Raw genomic sequence first — 19,645 nt, forward strand, 5'->3', positions numbered from 1 at the left:
CCAAAATGTCATTATTCATGCAGGCTACGTCAAAGTTAATGAAGTGTGAAACTGTTTTCTCTATACTTTCTGGCCTTGAGATCTCCAATATATCAGTTATGCACCCTTAAAACCAGACTGCTTTGGTTTTAGGTTCTTTTTATCTTGACAGCTTGGCTCAATTGGTGACAAAATCAATGAGAAAATTTGCAGAAAAGCAATGATTTCCAGCTGTCTGGATAATTTTCATTCCTCAGCCAACTCATGTCAAATGAGTAACCTCAGTTGTTGAATATAGAAGAGTACAGCACAGGAACAGGGCCTTCAGCTCACAATGTTGTGTCGAACCAGCTAACAAGTAAATCAAAACCCCCTCTAAAACTAATTCCTCCAACCTACACAATGTCTATATCCCTCCATCTCCCTCATATTCATGTGTCTATTTAAATATCTTTTAAAAGCCTCTAATGTACTTACCTCTACCACCATAATAGGGAATGCATTCCAGGCATCCACCACTCTCTGAGTAAAAAACTTACCCCTCACATCTCCTTTGACCAAACCCCCCTCTCACCTTCGGTGCATGCCCTCTGCAATTAGACATTTCTATCCAGGGGAAAAGATACTCCCTGTCTACTCTAGCTCTGCCTCTCATAATCTTATAAACCTTTATCAGATCTTCCCTCAGCCTCTGCTGCTGCAAAGAAAACCACCTAAGTTTCTCCAGCCTCTCATGATGGCACATACCCTCTAAACCAGGTTACTGCTGAATGTAAGATTGTACTGTAAAGATGCTGGTTATTTTTTTCTGTCCAGATGCTTTTTCTCCTCAACAGAATGAAAGGGGAGGGTGGGGTAATGACGTAATGAGGAGGAGTGCTGCTTGTATTTTTAATTCCTCATCCACATCCTCTCTGACTTTTCTTTTGGATTTCTTGCTTTATGGCTGCCTGTAAGTAGACAAGTCTCAAGGGTGTATAATTTATACAATCCTTGATGATAAATGTACTTCGATTTGATTTGGTTTGATTTGTTGTTGGCTTCAGACACTGTTCCAATGATGATCAGTGTAAGCTTGAGGAAGATATCTCACTTTGTATTCACTGTGCTGCAGTCCTCAGTCCTCAGATCATTGAAGGGTCTGATTCTGTGTTGTACGGCTTCATTTACCTCAGTTCTGAGTTCGACTACTTTGTGTAACAGGCACATTTTCTCCTCATGTGACGGTACTGATACTTCATCTGTTTTTTTCTGTATTTAACTGTTGCCATTTAAAGCAATGAATATCTTGACATCTTTGGTCTGCACCGTATCTCAGATATCCCCTCCATTCTCTCTACTCCCCCTCCTCATCCCAACAACATAAAACACAATTTTTTCTCATTTTTCCTAATCTGATCAAGGTCAGTATCTTGTTTTGCTCCTCAATTTTCAAAGTTTTATGTTTCAGGGTATTTTCATAAGGTAACTTCCTCGGCAATTATTCACTCAGTGGCCACTTTATTAGGTACACCAGCTTGTTAATGTAAATATCTAATTAGCCAATCATGTGGCAGCAACTCAATGCATAAAAGCACGCAGACATGGTCAATTGTTATTCAGACCAAACATCAGAATGGGGAAGAAATGTGATCTAAGTGACTTTGATTGTGCAATGATTATTGGTGCCAGACGGGGAGATTTGAATATCTCAGAAACTGCTCAACAGTTCTATTTAGGTAACTGCTCAACAGAGGGAGAAGCATAAATCACATGTGCCAGTATCACAATGGAGTAAAGGGAATTACAGAGGCACAAGAGACGAGCTTGTCCAGGTGGATCGGATGGGGATACTGGTGGGGTGATGGCAGAACAGAGGTGGCTGAAGTTTCTGCGAATAGTTCACAAGGAAGGATAGATAAGTCCCACGGAAGAAGTTCTCAAATGGCAGGGCTAGGCAACCGTGGCTGACAAGGTAAGTTGAGGACTGCATAAAAGCCAAGGAAAGAGCAAAAGGTAGCAACAGTTAGTGGGAAGTTAGATGATTGGGAAGCTTTTAAAATACAATAAGAGGCAACTTGAAAAGCTATAAGATGGGAATAGATGAAATATGAGTGCAAACTAGCCGATAATAAAAAGTAGGATTACTAAAGCTTTTTCCAGTTATATAAAGAATAAAAGGGAGGTGAGAGTTGACATTGGACTACTGGAAAATTATGCTGGTGAGGTAGTAATGGGAGACAAAGAAGCAGCAGATGAACTTCATGAGTACTTTACTTCAGTCTTTACTGTATGACACTAGCTATATGCCAGTGGTCCATGAGTGTCAGGGAGCAGGAGTGAGTGTCGTTGCTACTACAAAAGAAAAAGTGCGAGGCAAACTGAAAGGTCTTAAGAAGATAAGTCACCTGGACCAGATGGACTGCATCCAGAGTCCTGAAAGAGGTTGCTGAAGAGATAACGGATGCATTGGTCAAGATCTTTCAAAAATCACTTGATTCTAGCATGGTCCTAGAGGACTGGAAAACTGAAAATGTCACTCCACTCTTTAAGAAGGGAGGAAGACAAAAAACAGGAAATTATAGGCCAGTTAGTCTAACTTCAGTGGATGAGAAAGTGTTGGAATCCATTATTAAGGACTTGGAGACTAAAAATAAAATAAGTCAAAGTCAGCATGGTTTCTGTGAGGGGAAATCTTGCCTGACAAATCTGTTAGAATTCGTGGAGGAAGTAACAAGCAGGGTGGACAAAGGAGAGGAAGTGGATGTCAATTACTTAGGATCTTCAGAAGGCATTTGATAAGGTGCCTCACACGAGGCTGCTTAACAGGATAGAATCCGATGGTGTTACAGGAAATATACCAGCATGGATAGGGGAATGGCTGACAGGCAGGAAGCAGTGAGTAGGAATAAAAGGGGCCTTTTCTGGTTGGCTGCCTGTGAATAGGTGGAAAGGCAGGTAGTGCTGAGGAAGCAATGCGATTGCAGAAGGACCTTAGACAAATTGGAAGAATGGGCAAAAAGGTGGCAGATGGAATACAGTGTTGGGAAATGTATGATAGTGCATTTTGGTAAAAGGAGCAATAGTGCAGACTATTATCTAAATGGGGAGAAAAATCAAACATCAGAGGTTCAGAGGGACTTAGGAGTCCTCGTGCAAGACTCCCAGAAGGTTAATTCACACAATGACTCTGTGGTAAAGAAGACAAATGCAACGTTGGCATTTATTTCAAGGGGAATAGATAATAAAAGCAAGAAAATAATGCTGAAGCTTTATAAGACACTAAGCAGGCTGCACTTGGAGTATTGTCCATAATTTTGGGCCCCTTATCTCAGAAAAGATGTGTTGTCATTGGAGAGAGTCCAGAAGAGGTTTATACGGATGATTCTGGAAATGAAGGGGTTGACATATGAGGAGCGTTTGACAGCTTTGGGCCTGTACTCACTGGAATTTAGAGAAAAGCACGGGGATCTCATGTAACCTACTGAATGTTGAAAGGACTAGATAAGGTGGAGGTGCAGAGAATGTTCCCTCTGGTGGGGGTATCCAGAACTAGAGGTCATATCCTCAAAATTGAGGGGTGACCTTTTAGAACAGAAGGAGGAATTTTTTTTCTTAGCCAAAGAGTGCTGAATTTGTGGATCACTCTGCCACAGACTGCGGTGGAGGCCAAGTCTGTGGGTATATTTAAAGCGGGAGTTGATAGATTCCTGATTGGGTGGGGCATCAAGGAACATGGTGAGAAGGCAGTTGTATGGGGTTGAATGGGATCTGGGATCAGCTATGATGAAATGATGGAGTGGAATCAATGGGCTGAATGGCCTAATTCTGCTTCTAAGTCTTAACTCCGGGGATTTTCACACACAGCAGTCTCTGCAGAGAGTGGTACAATAAACAAAAAAAGAACATCCAGTGGGCAGCAGTTCTGTGGGAAAAATGCCTTGTTACCGAGAGGTCAAATGAGAATGGCCAGGCTAGTTCAAGCTAACAGGAAGACGACAGTTACTCATATAATTATATATTACAACGGTGGAGTGCAGAAGAGCATCTCCGAACATGACAACCCTCTAAATGGATGAGCTACAGCTGAAGACCATGAACAAACACTTAGTGGCCACTTGATTAAGTACAGGGGGTATCAAATAACATGCCCGCCGAGTGTACGTGATTAACTCACAATCTGAATACACAGTTTTGTCAGAATATCCCAACAAAGCAAGTACAAACAATATCCATAACAAAATCATTTTCAACAAACCTCGCAGATGCCCTGAGCATCTGTTTAGCTTCAGATTTTGTGCAGTAACTATGAATGCTAATTACTGTGCAATTATCCCCATTTACAATAAGATTTTAAGGGAAACCCCTAGGTCTAACAGCTTTGTGCTCACCATGGGGGGCTGTTTGTGCAATTGATTTACAGTGCCAACGATCCCCGATTGGGGGTCGACTGCTGCCGATGCTTGTAAGTTCTCCCTGTGACCGAGTGTGTTTCTTCAAGGTCCTCCATGTTCCAAAGACCTACGGTTGGTCTTAGGGTTAGTAAGTTTTGTGCATGTTACACTGGGACCAGAAAAATCGCAACACTTGCCGTCTACCCCAGCACAAACCTCACTGATTTGAATTGATGCAAATAACGCATTTCACTGTATGCTTCAAAATAAATGTGACAAAGAAAGCTAGTCTTTATCTTTATCATTCACCCACTTACTTGCATGCTTCCCCTACATCTCAACCAACCAGCTAGGAAGTTGCTCCTGTACTTGCATGTAAAATCTCAATGAACTCATTTGCTCACACATATTTCATCTGCACACACAATACATAGCGCAATGCCATCCATACAGTCTTCCTCAAAAATAAACTCTCCTTTGGCTCTCTGATTGAGAGATGAGCTTCATAGGAAGTAATTGTTCAGAAGGGTGTACTGGTTAGACCCAATGTTCACTCTAAGCAGTTCATGTGCGCATGCGCACACACCTTTTCCTAATAGCGCATGAAGGAACTTAAACTGCGCAGGAAAGTTTGCCACCCTCTAGCTTGATGGCATGTTAAGTATTATTCACGATTGTACACAATCACATTTCCTTTTCTGTTTTCTGATGTGGGAGTTGTTGACAACGTGGAGCTTGTGATGATTTGTCTACAAATTTTAGAGCTGGCTTATACTGTTTTTATCGAAGTAATTGCTCAGTGCATGCTTGCTGTCACTGGGCAGAAATTGGCACAGCACAAGATTTTTGTGCACACTGGTCATTACAAATTAGAGGGAACATTGGTTAGATCACACTTGGAATATTGTGTGCTGGTCTCCTCATTATAGGAAGAATGTGGAAGTTTTAGAAAGGAGATTTACCAGGATGCTGCCTGGATTAGAGAGCATATCATATGAGGATAGGTTGAGTGAGCTAAGGCTTTTCTCTTGGGAGTGAAGGAGAATGAGAGGTAACTTGGTAGAGGTGTACAAGATGATAAGAAGCGTAGATCGAATGGGTAGCAGAGGCTTTTCCCTGGGGTAGAAATGGCTAATACGAGAGGGCATAATTTTGGAGATAATTGGAGGAAAGAATGTAGGGGGAGGAGGAGGAGATGTCAGAGGTAAGTTCTTTACACAGAGAGTAGTGGGTGCATGGAACGGCCTGCAAAGGTGGTGGTAGAGGTAGATACATTAGGGGCATTTAAGGAACTCTTAAGCAGACACATGGATGAGAGAAAAATGGAGGGTTATGCGGGAGGGAAGGGTTGGATTGATCTTAGAGTAGGTTAGAACATTGACACAACATGGTGGACCAAAGTGCCTGTACTGTGCTGTAACATTCTACAATCTATGCTGGGCTAAAACGCTGATCAACCCTGACATAATTAATCACACTTACTTAATATTCATTTCAAGGATGTGCAACAGTGGTTATATGAGTACGTCAACATCAACAAATATATTGCATATATTAAGCACTATTAATATAATAAAATATTACAAAGGATAAAGCTGTAATATTAAAAGAGTCTGATGATTAAGTTGCCTTTTTTCACCTGTCACAATCTCATAGAAGAACATTTCTGTCTTATTTGTATGCTTTTGAAGATTCGCATGACATCTAAAACTTTGACAAACTTCTATAGATGGGTGGTGGAGAGTATATTGACTGGCTGCATCACAGCCTGGTAGGGAAACACCAATGCCTTTGAATGGAAAATCCTACAAAAAGTAGTGGATACGGCCCAGTCCATCAGGGGTAAAGCCCTCCCCACCACTGAGCACATCTACATGGAGCGTTGTCACAGGAAAGCAGCATCCACCATCAGGGACCCCCACCACCCAGGGCATGCTCTCTTCACACTGCTGCCATCAGAAAGAAGCTAGAGGAGCCTCAGGACTCACACTACCAGGTTCAGGAACAGTTACTACCTCTTAACCATCAGGCTCTTGAGCCAAAGGACATAACTTCACTTGCCCCGTCACTGAAATATTTCCAGACCATATGATCATCTCATGTTCTAGATATTTATTGCCTATTTATTTATTTATTATTATTATATCTTCGTTTTTGTGTTTGCACAGCTTGTTGTCTTTTGCACACTAGTTTAATGCATAAGTTAATGCAATCTCTCAGTAATTCTATTGCGCTTATTATTCTATTATGGGCTTATTGTGTATGCCCGCAAGAAAAAGAATCTCCGCGTTGTTTATGGTGACATATATGTACTTTGACAATAAATTCACTTTGAACGTTGAAATAGAGAGTGATAAGGGTCATTTCTAATGTACAATAAAATATCCCAAACAATTCAAAATATTTTCATAAAAGATCATCATCCGAAAATGTGAACTATTTCTATATCCACGGATGCTGGCCAGCCTGTTGAATATCTCCAGCATTTAGTATTTGTAATATAAAATAATTACCATAGTCAAGTATTAAAAATGTAATCAGGGAAACTGGCATTTAATTGACCTGTGCTTAGCAAGGGACAATTACATCATTAGTAGATCGAGAAACACAAAACAAGTAACTTATTGTCACTTTAAATGAGCCCAGCTGTATTTCAGAAGCAGTGTAATGCATTTTGTGTACTTATGATAAAAAGCTTCTGTGATTTACATGGAAAAGAGCCGTGAAAAGTTCATTAGTGTGTTAAAACATCTGATGCAAGTGACTATGGTTTAGCTATAATATTTGAAGGACAGCTATTAATGGAATAGTCTAAATTATACCTTTTCTTTTATTTTACACTCCAACTCACCCCAAAGGAAATGTTACTATTTGACTCAAAATTAACGGATCGGTTAATTTCTAGATCGTTAGATTTCTAGATCCGTTAGATTTCTAGGTCCGTATAAACATTGACTTTTCTAGCAGCTCTGTAATGGACAAAATGGTGATGCATGCTGGGAGGTACCCTGCAGAGTCTTCAAAATGACACAAAAAATACAACACAGAAATGGTTATAGCATATGACTGTGGCTAAAAGTGATTTTCAAAAGCACAGCACCATAAAGGATAGTGTAAAGGGTTGAATTTCTAGGCTCTGCTCTTCCCTCATCTCCCAGTTCATACAGCTGTATCATTCTATTACCCTTCTCACTTATTTCCCTGGTCTTCTTCCTCAAGCTGTCTTCTATTTTCCCAGTTCACTTCTGCACTGTCCTTCTCTATTATTCTCACAGTTGCAATATTTCTTTTATGTTAAATATTTAGAGATCAGAATCAGAATCACAATCAGAATCAGGTTTATTATCACCGGTCTGTGTCGTGAAATTTGTAAACTTAGCAGCAGCAGTTCAATGCAATACATGATATAGAAGAGAGAAGAAAATAAATAAATAAACAAATAAGTAAATCAATTACGTATATTGAATAGATTAAAAATCGTGCAAAAAAATAGAAATAATATATATTTAAAAAGTGAGGTAGTGTTCACGGGTTCAATGTCCATTTAGGAATTGGATGGCAGAGGGGAAGAAGCTGTTCCTGAATTGCTGAATGTGTGCCTTCAGGCTTCTGCACCTCCTACCTGACGGTAACAATGAGAAAAGGGCATGCCCTGGGTGCTGGAGGTCCTTAACATTGGATGCTGCCTTTCTGAGATACTGCTCCTTGAAGATGTCCTGGGTACTTTGTAGGCTAGTACCCAAGATGGAGCTGACTAAATTTACAACTCTCTGCAGCCTCTTTCGGTCCGGTGCAGTTGCCCCCACCCCCCATACCAAACAGTGACGCAGCCTGTCAGAATGCTCTCTACAGTACACCTATAGAAGCTTTCGAGTGTATTTGTTGACACGCCAAATCTCTTCAACTCCTAATGAAGTATAGTTGCTGTCTTGCCTTCTTTATAACTGCATCAATGTGTTGGAACTGGTTTAGGCCCTCAGAGATCTTGACACCCAGGAACTTGAAACTCTCCACTTCTGATCCCTCTACGAGGATTGGTATTTGTTCCTTTGTCTTACCCTTCCTGAAGTCCACAATCAGCTATTTCATCTTACTGATGTTGAGTGCCAGGTTGTTGCTGCAACACCACTCCACTAGTTGGCATATCTCACTCCTGTATGTCCTCTCATCTCCATCTAAGATTCTACCAACAACGGCTGTATCATCAGCAAATTTATAGCTGGTATTTGAGCTATGCCTTGGCACATAGTCATGGATATAGAGAGAGTAGAACAGTGGGCTAAGCACACACTCAAGGTGCACAAGTGTTGATCATCAGCGAGGAGGAGATGTTATCACCAATACGCACAGATTGTGGTCTTCTGGTTAGGAAGTCGAGGATCCAATTGCAGAGGGAGGCACAGAGGCCCAGGTTCTGAAACTTCTCAATCAGGATTGTGGGAATGATGGTATTAACTGCTGAGCTATAGTCAATAAACAGCATCCTGGCATAGGTGTTTATGCTGTCCAGGTGGTCTAAGGCCGTGTGAAGAACCATTGAGATTGCATCTGCCATTAACCTATTGTGATGATAGGCAACTTGCAATGGGTCCAGGTCCTTGCTGAGGCAGGAGTTCAATCTAGTCATGACCAACCTCTCCAAGCACTTCATCACTGTAGATGTGAGTGCTACCGGGCAATACAGCATGGCAACAGGCCCTTCTGGCCCAATGAGCCACACGACCCAATTACACCCATGTGATTAACTAAGCTACTAACTTTTGAATGTAGGAGGAAACTGGAGCACCCAGAGGACACCCACACGGTAATGGAGAGATCGTATAGAGAAAGCATCAGAAACGAAACCAGGTTGCTTGTGATGTAATAGTGTTACACTAAACTGCTACCTTACTATGCCACCCCCAAATCTATTAGAGAAGTGTGAAATTTTAAGTAATGGTGTTTTGAAGTTTTGGAGAATGAAGCATCAGCGAAAGTTAAGCCAGTATGTACTGCAGAGTAATAACCAATTAACCTACCCATTGATACATTTTTGGACTGGGGGAGGAAACCAGAGCACCCAGAGGAAACCCACACAGTGACAGAGAGAACACACAAACTCCTTACAGGCAGTGGTGGGAATTGAACCGAGGTCGCCTGTACTGCAATGTACTGTGCCAACCACTACGCTACTGTGCCACCAAGATGTACTTTCTCACTGCATTTCACAGAAATGAGGCAGAACTGAACATCAGAAGTGTATACACAGGAGGGAGAAAACGATATTAGTGTTCCTCAAGAAGACGCATCAAACAATCTGCTGGAGGAACTCAGCATCTGTTGGAGGAAAGGAATCGTTGAGACTTTGGGTAAAAACCCTGCCTCAAATAGGTCGTGCTGATCACCACTGACATCAACAATCAATGCACTTGGAATACTTGTAAAACTGCGACCATTTTAAAAAATTATAGTAACCTTAGCTCTATTAATTGGAAAGAACACAATGAAGCAGTTGTGCTGAATCTATATTATTTAGGAACCATTGTCATGGAGATTGGAAGCTGCCCAATACTTTGTTCGTGTGGTCACTTTCATCAATGGGAGCTTGGACATGCACATGCATTTTTCAACAGCTAGCACCATCTTCACTTATGGTTCCTCTGGCATGTAGCTTCCAGGCAAAATCCAAGATGACATGCAAGAAGCAGGGGCATTTAGTCCCATGACTCTGTTTCACCACTGAATGAGACTATCCCTATTTACCAAACTTTGATCCATTTGCCCAGATCCCCTTATAACCATATATATAAAACCATACAACAATTACAGCACGGAAACAGGCCATCTCGGCTCTTCTAGTCCGTGCTGAACTCTTACTCTCGCCTAGTCCCACCGACCTGCACTCAGCCCATAACCCTCCATTCCTTTCCTGTCCATATATCTATCTAATTTAACTTTAAACGACAACATCGAACCTGCCTCAACCACTTCTGCTGGAAGCTCATTCCACATAGCTACCACTCTCTGAGTAAAGAAGTTCCCCCTCATGTTACCCCTCAACTTTTGCCCTTTAACTCTCAACTCATGTCCTCTTGTTTGAATCTCCCCCACTCTCAATGGAAAAAGCCTATCTATCTTAACAAAAACAGATCAAACTCCGTGTTATTCTCACTTTTGATCCCAAAAGCAGAAACTGATGTGGTCAAAGATCATGCTCTCTTCTCACTGCTCTTCAGGAGCCTTGGGTCCCAGACCACTGTGCTCAGGAACAGTTATTACCCTTCAACCATCAGGCTCCTGAACCAGTGTATATAACTTCACTCAAATCGAGTCTGAACTAATTCCACAGTCTATGGACTCACTTTGGAGGACTCTATAACTCAAGTTTGCAGTATTATTTATTTATTTACTTATACTTTTTCTCTTTTGTGTAGTTTCTCTTCTTGTTGTTGGTTGTTTGTCAGTCTACATTTGCGTTTAGTTTCTCAATGATTCTTATGTATTTTGTTGTTTTATTGTGAATGCCTGCAAGAAAATAAATCTCAAGGTAGAATATGGTAACACAAACACACTTTGATAATAAATTTACTTTATACTTTGGAAGTTCTCATTATGCAGACCCCTCTGATACAGCAAAAAAACCACATATATTCCAATACTTCTGAAACAGTCCTGAAGTAATTGCATACTCCTTTAAGGAGCAAGTTAAAAAATATATACTGTATTATAGCTCAGAGATATAGATCCTGAAAAGAACCCTAATCCTGATCTCTACACACGATGAATATTGAAGATCTATTCTACTGACTGGAAATGTCAACCAGATGTTTGGAAGCCATTTTATGAAACATTAAACAGAGAACCGCCTATCTTCTGAATTTATTGTGGCAACAGTTGGCTCTTAAGAATATAGATACGAGGAATTACCATTCAAAAGCAGATTATACTGCAAACCTATGGGATTTTCTCATGGCTTGCTTGAGAATGGATTCTTATCTGCAGAGAAAATAATGGAACAGCTAAGAAGCAGGGTTTACCCCAAGGCTTTTTAATTGTTTAATGCAAACCATGAAAATCTCTAAAGGGCTATTGGACACAAGGAATATTTTCCAAAGACAGTGTTTGTTTATGTGAGCCTCAATTTTTAAGTGATCCACTAAAATCTCTCTCTCACGGTACTTCAGTATATGTACTGGGATAGAGTTTGTCAAATATGTTCAAGGAAGTTTCCTTAATCAATATGTAGAAGTCCGAACGAGAAGGTGTGTGGTTCTTGATCTGCTATCAGGAAATGAGACAGGCCAGGTGACAGAATGATCACAATGCCTTTGGTTCCAAAATAAATGTGCAAAAATATAGGTCTGGTCTGCGGTTGAGATTCTAAACAAGGCCAATTTTGATGGTATCAGATATGATCTGGTAGGTGGATTGGGACAGGCTGTTTTCTGGCAAAAGTGTAGTTGGTAAGTGGGAGGCCTTAAAAAGTGACATTTTGAGAGTACAAATTTTGAGAGTAGTTTTCAAGAGCTATTGAGATCCTGGTTTAGAAACAAAAGGAGGTGCATAACAGGTATAAGCAGGTAGGAACAAATGAGGTGCTTATGGAGTATATAAGAAATACAAGACCCTATAGACATTACAGAGGAGGAGGTATTTGCTGTCTTGAAGTAAATCAAGCTGGATAAATCCCGAGGGCCTGACAGGCTGTTCCTGCCAATCCTACGGTTGGGGGTGGGTGGCAAATTGCCGGGGCTCTAGCAGAAATATTAAACTTATCCCTAATGACAGGAGAGGCACCACAGAGTAGGAGGATAGCCAATATCGTTCTGCTGTTTAAGAAAGGTTCTAACCATAAACCGGGAAATTATAGGCCAGTAAGTCTGACATCAGTAGTGTGAAAGCTATTGGAAGGTATTCTAAGGGACTGAATATACAAGTACTTGAATAGACATTTACTGATTAAGGATAGTCAGCATGGCTTCGTGTGCGGTAGGTCTTATAGAGTTTTTCAAGGAAATTATCAGAAAAATGGATGAAGGCAGTGCTGTGGATGTTATCCACATGGACTTTAGCAAGGCACTTGACAAGGTCCCTCGAGGGAAGTTGGTGAAGAAGGCTCAGTTGCTCGGCATTTAAGATGAGGTAGTAAATTGGATTAGACGTTGGCTTTGTGGAAGAAGCCAGAGAGTGGCAGTTGATGGTTGCTTCTCTGACTAGAGGCCTCGGACTAGTGGAGAACTGCAGTGATCAGTGCTGGTTCTGTTGTTGCTTGTCATCTATATCAATGATCTGGATGATAATGTGGTTAATTGGATCAGCATATTTATGGATGACACCAAGATTGGGGTGTAGTGGACAGTGAGGAAGGCTATCGTGGCTTGCAGAGCGACCTGGATCAGTTGGAAAAATGGGCGGAAAAATGGCAGATGAAATTGAAAGCAGACAAGTGTGAGATGTTGCACTTTGGTAGGACCAACCAGGGAAGGTCTTACAAAGTGAATGGTAGGACACTGAGGAGTGTGGTGGAACATAGGCTGTTTAAATGGTTTCAGCATGGACTAGATGGGCCGATGGGCCTGTTGCTGCGCTGTACTTTTCTATGACTCTGACCCTATTCGACCATACACATGTATATAGTTAAACAAAACATTGTTATTTTGGGGCCAGGTTGAAAAACAGTACATATTGTCACATGCAACACTTAGAAATTATGATCCAGCATATATAGTCATAAGTGGAACTCTGAGGAACATAAACCTTCCTGTAGTCATTGTAGTGTTGTTATCATTAGCATCGTGACCAATAATAACATTTAACACAAGATGGATGCTATCAGAGATGAATACCCGAAGGGTCTGTGTCTGTGCTGTACATGGGGAACTTCCCCATGACTCTATGAATTTGGGCAGACTGATTAAGAGATGTGCACTAGCTGGTAGTCCCAATTCCAATTCTTATAGCTTTCTAAGAATACCACTGGCTCAATATTTAACATTTTGACCAAAATAGGCACCATCACCAATGACAGCACTCTAATTCACAATGACATCTTCATGATCATCATTTTAGTGACGTGTGCTATCAATCTCATTGGTTTGGCCCAACACTGCACTAGCACACCTAACAGTACAACTGACACGTACAATGAGTTCACACTAAGGCGACTATCAATCATCAGAAGTGCCAGAATTATTTATACTTGCTTAATGTAAAAATAAATTCCAACTTTATGAGCTGAGATAAAATGTGTGAATGGGCTCTTTCTTTGAGAACAGAGAACTTGAGTCAACTGAAAATGGAAGACTAATAACATAGCAAGAAATGGCTTAGAGTACTATTTTTATAGGGTGTAAAGTGGCAGAGATTACTTGTACTGCTGGCACTTTTGTGGATCTTATGAGTGAAAATGGAAGGTTTCAACATGTTAGTTAAATTTCAAAGAAGGGAGAAACTTGTTAGCCCCATAAGTTTGTACCTGACTATAATTCTACGAACAAAGTTTGAGACATGGGTGGCAAGACTACCTCTTACCATCAGTGTGACCCACAACTGACCATCCACACTGACAACAAGAGTTCATTCATTTCTAATAAATGCACAACAAATGTATTTTGCACCAAGGAATTTTTTAAAAATCTGCAGATGCCTGAAATCTGAAACAGAAACAGACTCTGCTAGAAACACCCAGCATGAGAAGCAACAGTTATAGAAATATACTGTTGCTGTTTCTAAGTTGAAGACTTCATTAATTTAGGGAACAAGAGAAAAACAGTTAGTTTTAAGTTATGGAGGAAGTTTTAAGTTATAGGGATGGATAGATCAAAATAAATACAGTATTTCTAATAAGCTGAAGGCAGGATTATGTGAAGATGAGTTGTAGAGGCCATCAGGTTGATTGGTTAATGCAAGCAGTTAGGTAGAAAATAAACTACATTTATGAAATGAGGGCAGTTAAGGAGAGAAATTACAAAGGTACAGTACATTTACATCTGTGAAATTCAGGACTGTGCAACATGACTAATAGCTCAAGCTGTGGTAATGGGAGAGACAAAAACTGAGTCAATTTCACTGATGGATGATTTACAGAAGAAATGGCCAGTTGTGAAACAGACAGGGAAAGAATATTACCTCCAGTTATGGAATTCAATATTAAGTCTGGAGGATGAAGTATGGTTGTAGTAAGGCCCAGTGCAAGATTGAGGTATAACATTTTATCTGGTCCAGGCAAGTAGCAACATTCCAAGCTCGGTATCAAATTCTACAATTTCAGGTCATTTGCTTTCATTGTTTGTATCACCAGTGGCCACTTCTCTTCTGTTATCCATCTGTGATAGTGGCTCAGTTTTCCTCTCTCTATTAGCGTAGCCTGAGCTGATGAGCTGGTCTTACATTCCTATATTGCTTCTGCAATCATTTAACTGCTCTTAAGACCATAAGACATTGGAGCAGGATCAATCCATCAGCAAATTGAGTTTTCTCTTCCATTTAATCATGGCTGAACTATTACCCCTCTCAATTCCATTCACCTGCCTTCTCCCATAACCTTTGATGCCCTTACTAGTCAAGAACCTATTAAACTCATATATATATATATATAGATATCTCTCTCTCTCTCTCTCTTATATATATATATACACACACATACATATACACCCAAATACATCTTACTTTCTTAACTTTTCAGCAAATTCTCTTTCTAACTGCCCCAACCAAATGACCTTGACTATTTCCAACAAAGGGACTATGACCTAGAACTCCATTATAACCTGGATTGAGATATATTGCTCCTAAAAATCACCTTGATGTTAATGCTAACTGTGCATAGTCAAAACTCATGGATAAGTTCATTTTCCTTCCCCAACCCCAACTCATCTTGTTTGAAAATGGTTTATAGTTACCTAATTTCCACAGGTATCCCAGTAACTTGCTCACATGGAGACACATGAGACTGCAGGTGCAGCAGTTGGGGTGAAACACAAAAAGGCTGGTAGAACTCAGTGGGTCAGGCAGCATCTATGGATAGATATGGACAGTTGACATTTGGGGTTGGGACCTTTCATCAGGACTTGATCTGAAAAGTCAACTGTCCATTTCCCTCCATAGATGTTGTCTGACCTGCTGAGTTCCTCCAGCGTTTTGTGTATCACTTGCTCACATGGTTATCTTTCAAAAGTAAGGAAGTCACTGTTGTGGTACTCCTGAATATATCTACTGCTATAACTGGTTTTGGTCTTGCTTTATTATTGCCATGTGCACCTGTTCATACAGATCAAATCATTGCACAGTGCACTGAGGTGGAATAAAACAATAACAATGCAGAATTAAGTTTAGAAGCTGCCAAAATGAGCAATGCATGCAAACAATGAAGTGCAAGATATTAGAAGGTCAATTATGAGGTGAAGAGACGCATTTAATACAAGAATCACATAACAGTTTGCATAGCACAAACTTCAACCACAAAAAGTAATATTAATTCAGGAATGAACATTATGCTGAAGCCTAATCTTCAGAAATAATGCCACGGGATTTTAAACACCCTCTCAAAGAGCAGATAAAGCCTCACAATTAATAGCTTTCACAGTACAATATTCCTTCAGTCATGGAATGAAATGTCAAGCTCACATTTGCACTTCCGTCTCTAGAGTGGAGCTGCAACCGAGATAAATGAGATTTGGGAGTACTATAAGATAAGGAACAGCTGCTAATGACGGACTCCGCACAGCTCAGATCAATACTATTCAAATCACAAGCAGGCACAATTTACACTTACACTCTGTGGTCACTTTATTAGGTACACTTGTACACCTGCTCATTAAGGTAAATACCTAATCAGTCAGTTATGTGGCAAACATCAGAATGGAGAGAAAATGTGACCTAAGTGACTTTGACCATGGAATGATTGTTGGTGTCAGATGGGGTGGTTAGAGTATCTCAGAAACTGCTGATCTGGAATTTTCATGCACAACAGTCTCCAGAGCAGAGGTTCTCAACCTGGGCTCGATGGACACCTTAGTTAATGGTAGAAGCCCATGGCATTAAAAAAAGTTTGGAAACCCTTGCTCTAGAATTTCCAGAGAATGGTGTGAAAAAGAAAACAAACCAAAAAAAAAAAATGCAGCTAGCGTCAGTTCTGTGGGCAAAAAAAAATGTTTTAATGTTTTATTAATGAAAGAGGTTAGGGGAGAATGGCCAGATTTGTTCAAACTGACAGGAAGGTGACAGGAACTCGTATAACCATGTGTTACAATAGTAGTGGATAGAAGAGCATCTCTGAATGCTCGAGGTACCTAATAAAGTGGCCACTGAATGTCGATTACTGATGGGCAGTGAACTTGCCTATAGTCACTCTACATTATTCTGAACAATTTATTAAACCTAGTTAAAGAAATCAGATGAGAATCTGTAGCACACAAGCACACTCCAATCTCAAATAGGCTAGTAAACAACACAATGAATATTGCAACAATTCAAAGGGGAACAGCCTTTCCAATTATGGCTGCAACCTGACAACTATTCAGAAATAGAGTGGTTTCCATTGTCATCAAAGGTTGGACTCTTCAAACTCTTTGTACAATGATCAGTTTATAACCAAACGCTTCCCTACCTCTTTGAGTAGTATATAACACAGCTAACACCACCACTGTGCTTGTCATGAGTAGCAGTAACGCACTGAGTGCAATTTCAATGATGGTCCAACTTTTCTTCATTAATTTTGTCGATTTCTCCACGATATCCATCTGGCTTTCCGACTTGCCCATTATGGTCACGCTACATGGAAACAGACAGCGAGTGCAGTTAAACAAGCATCGAATACAACACAAGACAGTAACCGCGTCAAACAGAAAAAAATAACTACTTTACATCTGGAATTTCGTCTGATCTTCCATCTTTATGGATAACCCTCGGGGGAAAGAAATCCCACAATTTGTTAAGGGTAGGCGCTGTCTTTCTGACTGATCCGCGAATCCGGGTAGCGGGAAAGGACTGCAGATACCGTTAAACGTTACATTCTCGCACACCAGGAGAAGTTAGGAATCCGACCGAATAGGACACACTGCCTAACTTTGGAGCGGAATCTTTGGAGGACCGGATTTTGTGTAAGTCTCAGTGTAGAACAGTCTAAAGGAATACTTCAACTACGAAGTATTTTTCTGCCCAGGTAGGGAAATTTGATCGACGCGTTCGTCCGAGATCGATCCTTCAAAGGTGGGGGGAAACAGGGTGTAAGGACTACGGCACGCATTTCTTCCTGGATTGACGCCACCAGTAATCGCATAGTAGTATAGAAGCAAGGAACGAAAGAGGGGTTAAAAAAAACACTGGCCGTGCTCCAACTCAGGCCCGACGTTTCCACACCGGTCAGTTCCATTACATTTATTCACTTGTATCGAATCATCCTTCAGCAGCTATGCCGTGCCGTGCCGAGCCGAGCAAAACCGTGCGCTCGGAGTGATCACTGCAATGCAGTTTCACTAAGTTTTTTTTAAGGCAAAGGAACGAGCAGCCGACCGATATGCGGCATTTTTAGGGAAGGGGATACAAAACTCATTTTAGAGCGCGGAATGGTGATCAGATGTCCAGGTTGTGTTCATACTAAGGCTTAATTATAGGCGGCGTTTGCGCGCTGAGTCAATTTCCGTCGCGAGTCGCTGAAGAAGAGTAAAGGAATACATTAAGCCCTCCGTTCAAAGAGTAGCAACACGAATCCCTTAAAGCGAGATCCTACCCTTATATATTATGTTGTAAATGTTACTGCAGGAATATCACAGCATATTTGATTTACTTGAAACGGTAAACTGTAATCCGTTTATCAAGTACATATTAAACTCGGTCCATTTATCCAAGGTCATAAAAGTCAGTTTCTTAATTGTTTCCCCAGTCAAGCTTGCATTAAGAGATCTACTCAATTTTTTTTGGTTAAGGGGAAACGTCAATGAATTGGAGGACATTTCACCTCAAGAAATGCAATGTTCACGCCGAAATCCCAGGATGGGATAGGTAATCTCAGATGACAACACCTGAGAAGTGTTGAGGGAATGCTTCACCAGTGGCGGTGCTGTATGAGCTTTCTCCCACGGATGTGAAACGTCGTTTTCTGAGAGTAGTTTTACCCCTTATGCTACGATGTAGAAAACACAATTTATACAAATCTGGTCTCAAGATTATCAAATCATTGTATTTTAAAGGTGTATGAAGATTAAACTTTAACGAAATTACAAGAAAAACTCTTCCATTCCTTGGAGTGTACCAAGAGGTTTTCAACCAAGGTTATGCAGTCAGTTGTCTAGAGTGGGACTTCAAGGTATTCTAAGTACTTGGATAGACAGAGACTAATTTGGGATATTTAGCGTAGGCTTTGTGCCTGGTAAGTCTTGCCTAACCAATCTTAAAGAGTTTTTTGAGGAAGCTACCTGGAAAGTTGATGAAGGCAACGCAGTGGATGTTGTCTACATGGACTTTAGCAAGGTCTTTGACAAGGTCCCACACAGAAGGTTGATCAAGAAGGTTCAGTCATCTGATATTCAAGATGAGGTGGTAAATTAGATGAGATATTGCTTCATGGGAGAAGCTAGAGACTGGTAGCAGATGGTTGCATCCCTGACTGGAAGCCCGTGACTAGTGGTGTGCTGCAGGGATCAGTGCTGGGTCTCTTGTTGTTTGACATCTATATCAATGATCTGGGTGATAATGTAGTAAACTGGATCAGCAAATCAGAAAAGTTCCCTTCAATAATAGGTATTCCACTTTGGATACTGTTGGGGGGAGAGGGGGATGACCTACTAGGAAGAAGCCGCAGCTAGTAGGTCTCTGGCTCAGAAAGGAAATTGGGGGAAAAATGAATTGTAGCAATAGGGAATTTGTTAATTTGGAGAACAGGAGGGAGGTTCTGTGGTGAGAATGAGATTCCTGAATGGTTTGCTGCTTCCTAGGTGCCAGGGTTAGGGACATGCACTTGTGAGACCAGAAGTAGGAAGATCATACAGTTAACATGTGGCTAAGAAGTTGGTACAGAAGGGAGAGTATCTGATTTTTGGAGCATTGGGCTCTCTTCTAGGGAAGGTGGGAGCTGTACAGAAGGGATGGTTGTGCCTGAACTGGAGGGGGACTAATATCCTAGTGGGAAGGTTTACTAGTGCAACTCATGGGTTTTAAACTAGAGTTGCAGGAGGATAGGAACCAGAATGCCAGAATAGATAGTAGAGTAGTTGCGGAGAAATATGTTGTTAAGCCCACATACAAGGTCAGGAATCAAAAGGTTGAGCATGGTGCAATTAATCTTCTGAGCTGCAAGGAGTATTGTAGGAAAGGTGGAT

At 40.9% G+C, this 19,645-nt stretch overlaps 1 protein-coding gene across 1 annotated transcript in view; it reads right to left on the reverse strand.

Annotated features, from left to right (window-relative positions):
* Positions 1–17,910, reverse strand: part of mmel1 (membrane metallo-endopeptidase-like 1) — a 104,795-nt gene extending 86,885 nt beyond the window's left edge. The window contains exons 1-2 of the mRNA XM_072244823.1: positions 17,193–17,910; positions 16,936–17,099 (exon numbers count right to left, since the gene is read on the reverse strand). Coding sequence (XP_072100924.1) covers positions 16,936–17,099; positions 17,193–17,218 — 190 coding nt within the window. The 5' untranslated portion in view covers positions 17,219–17,910. The remainder of the gene's footprint in view (positions 1–16,935; positions 17,100–17,192) is intronic.
* Positions 17,911–19,645: the final 1,735 nt, after the last annotated feature.

The sequence above is a fragment of the Mobula birostris genome, chromosome 27 (assembly GCF_030028105.1).
Source record: "Mobula birostris isolate sMobBir1 chromosome 27, sMobBir1.hap1, whole genome shotgun sequence".
Lineage (NCBI taxonomy): Eukaryota > Metazoa > Chordata > Chondrichthyes > Myliobatiformes > Myliobatidae > Mobula > Mobula birostris.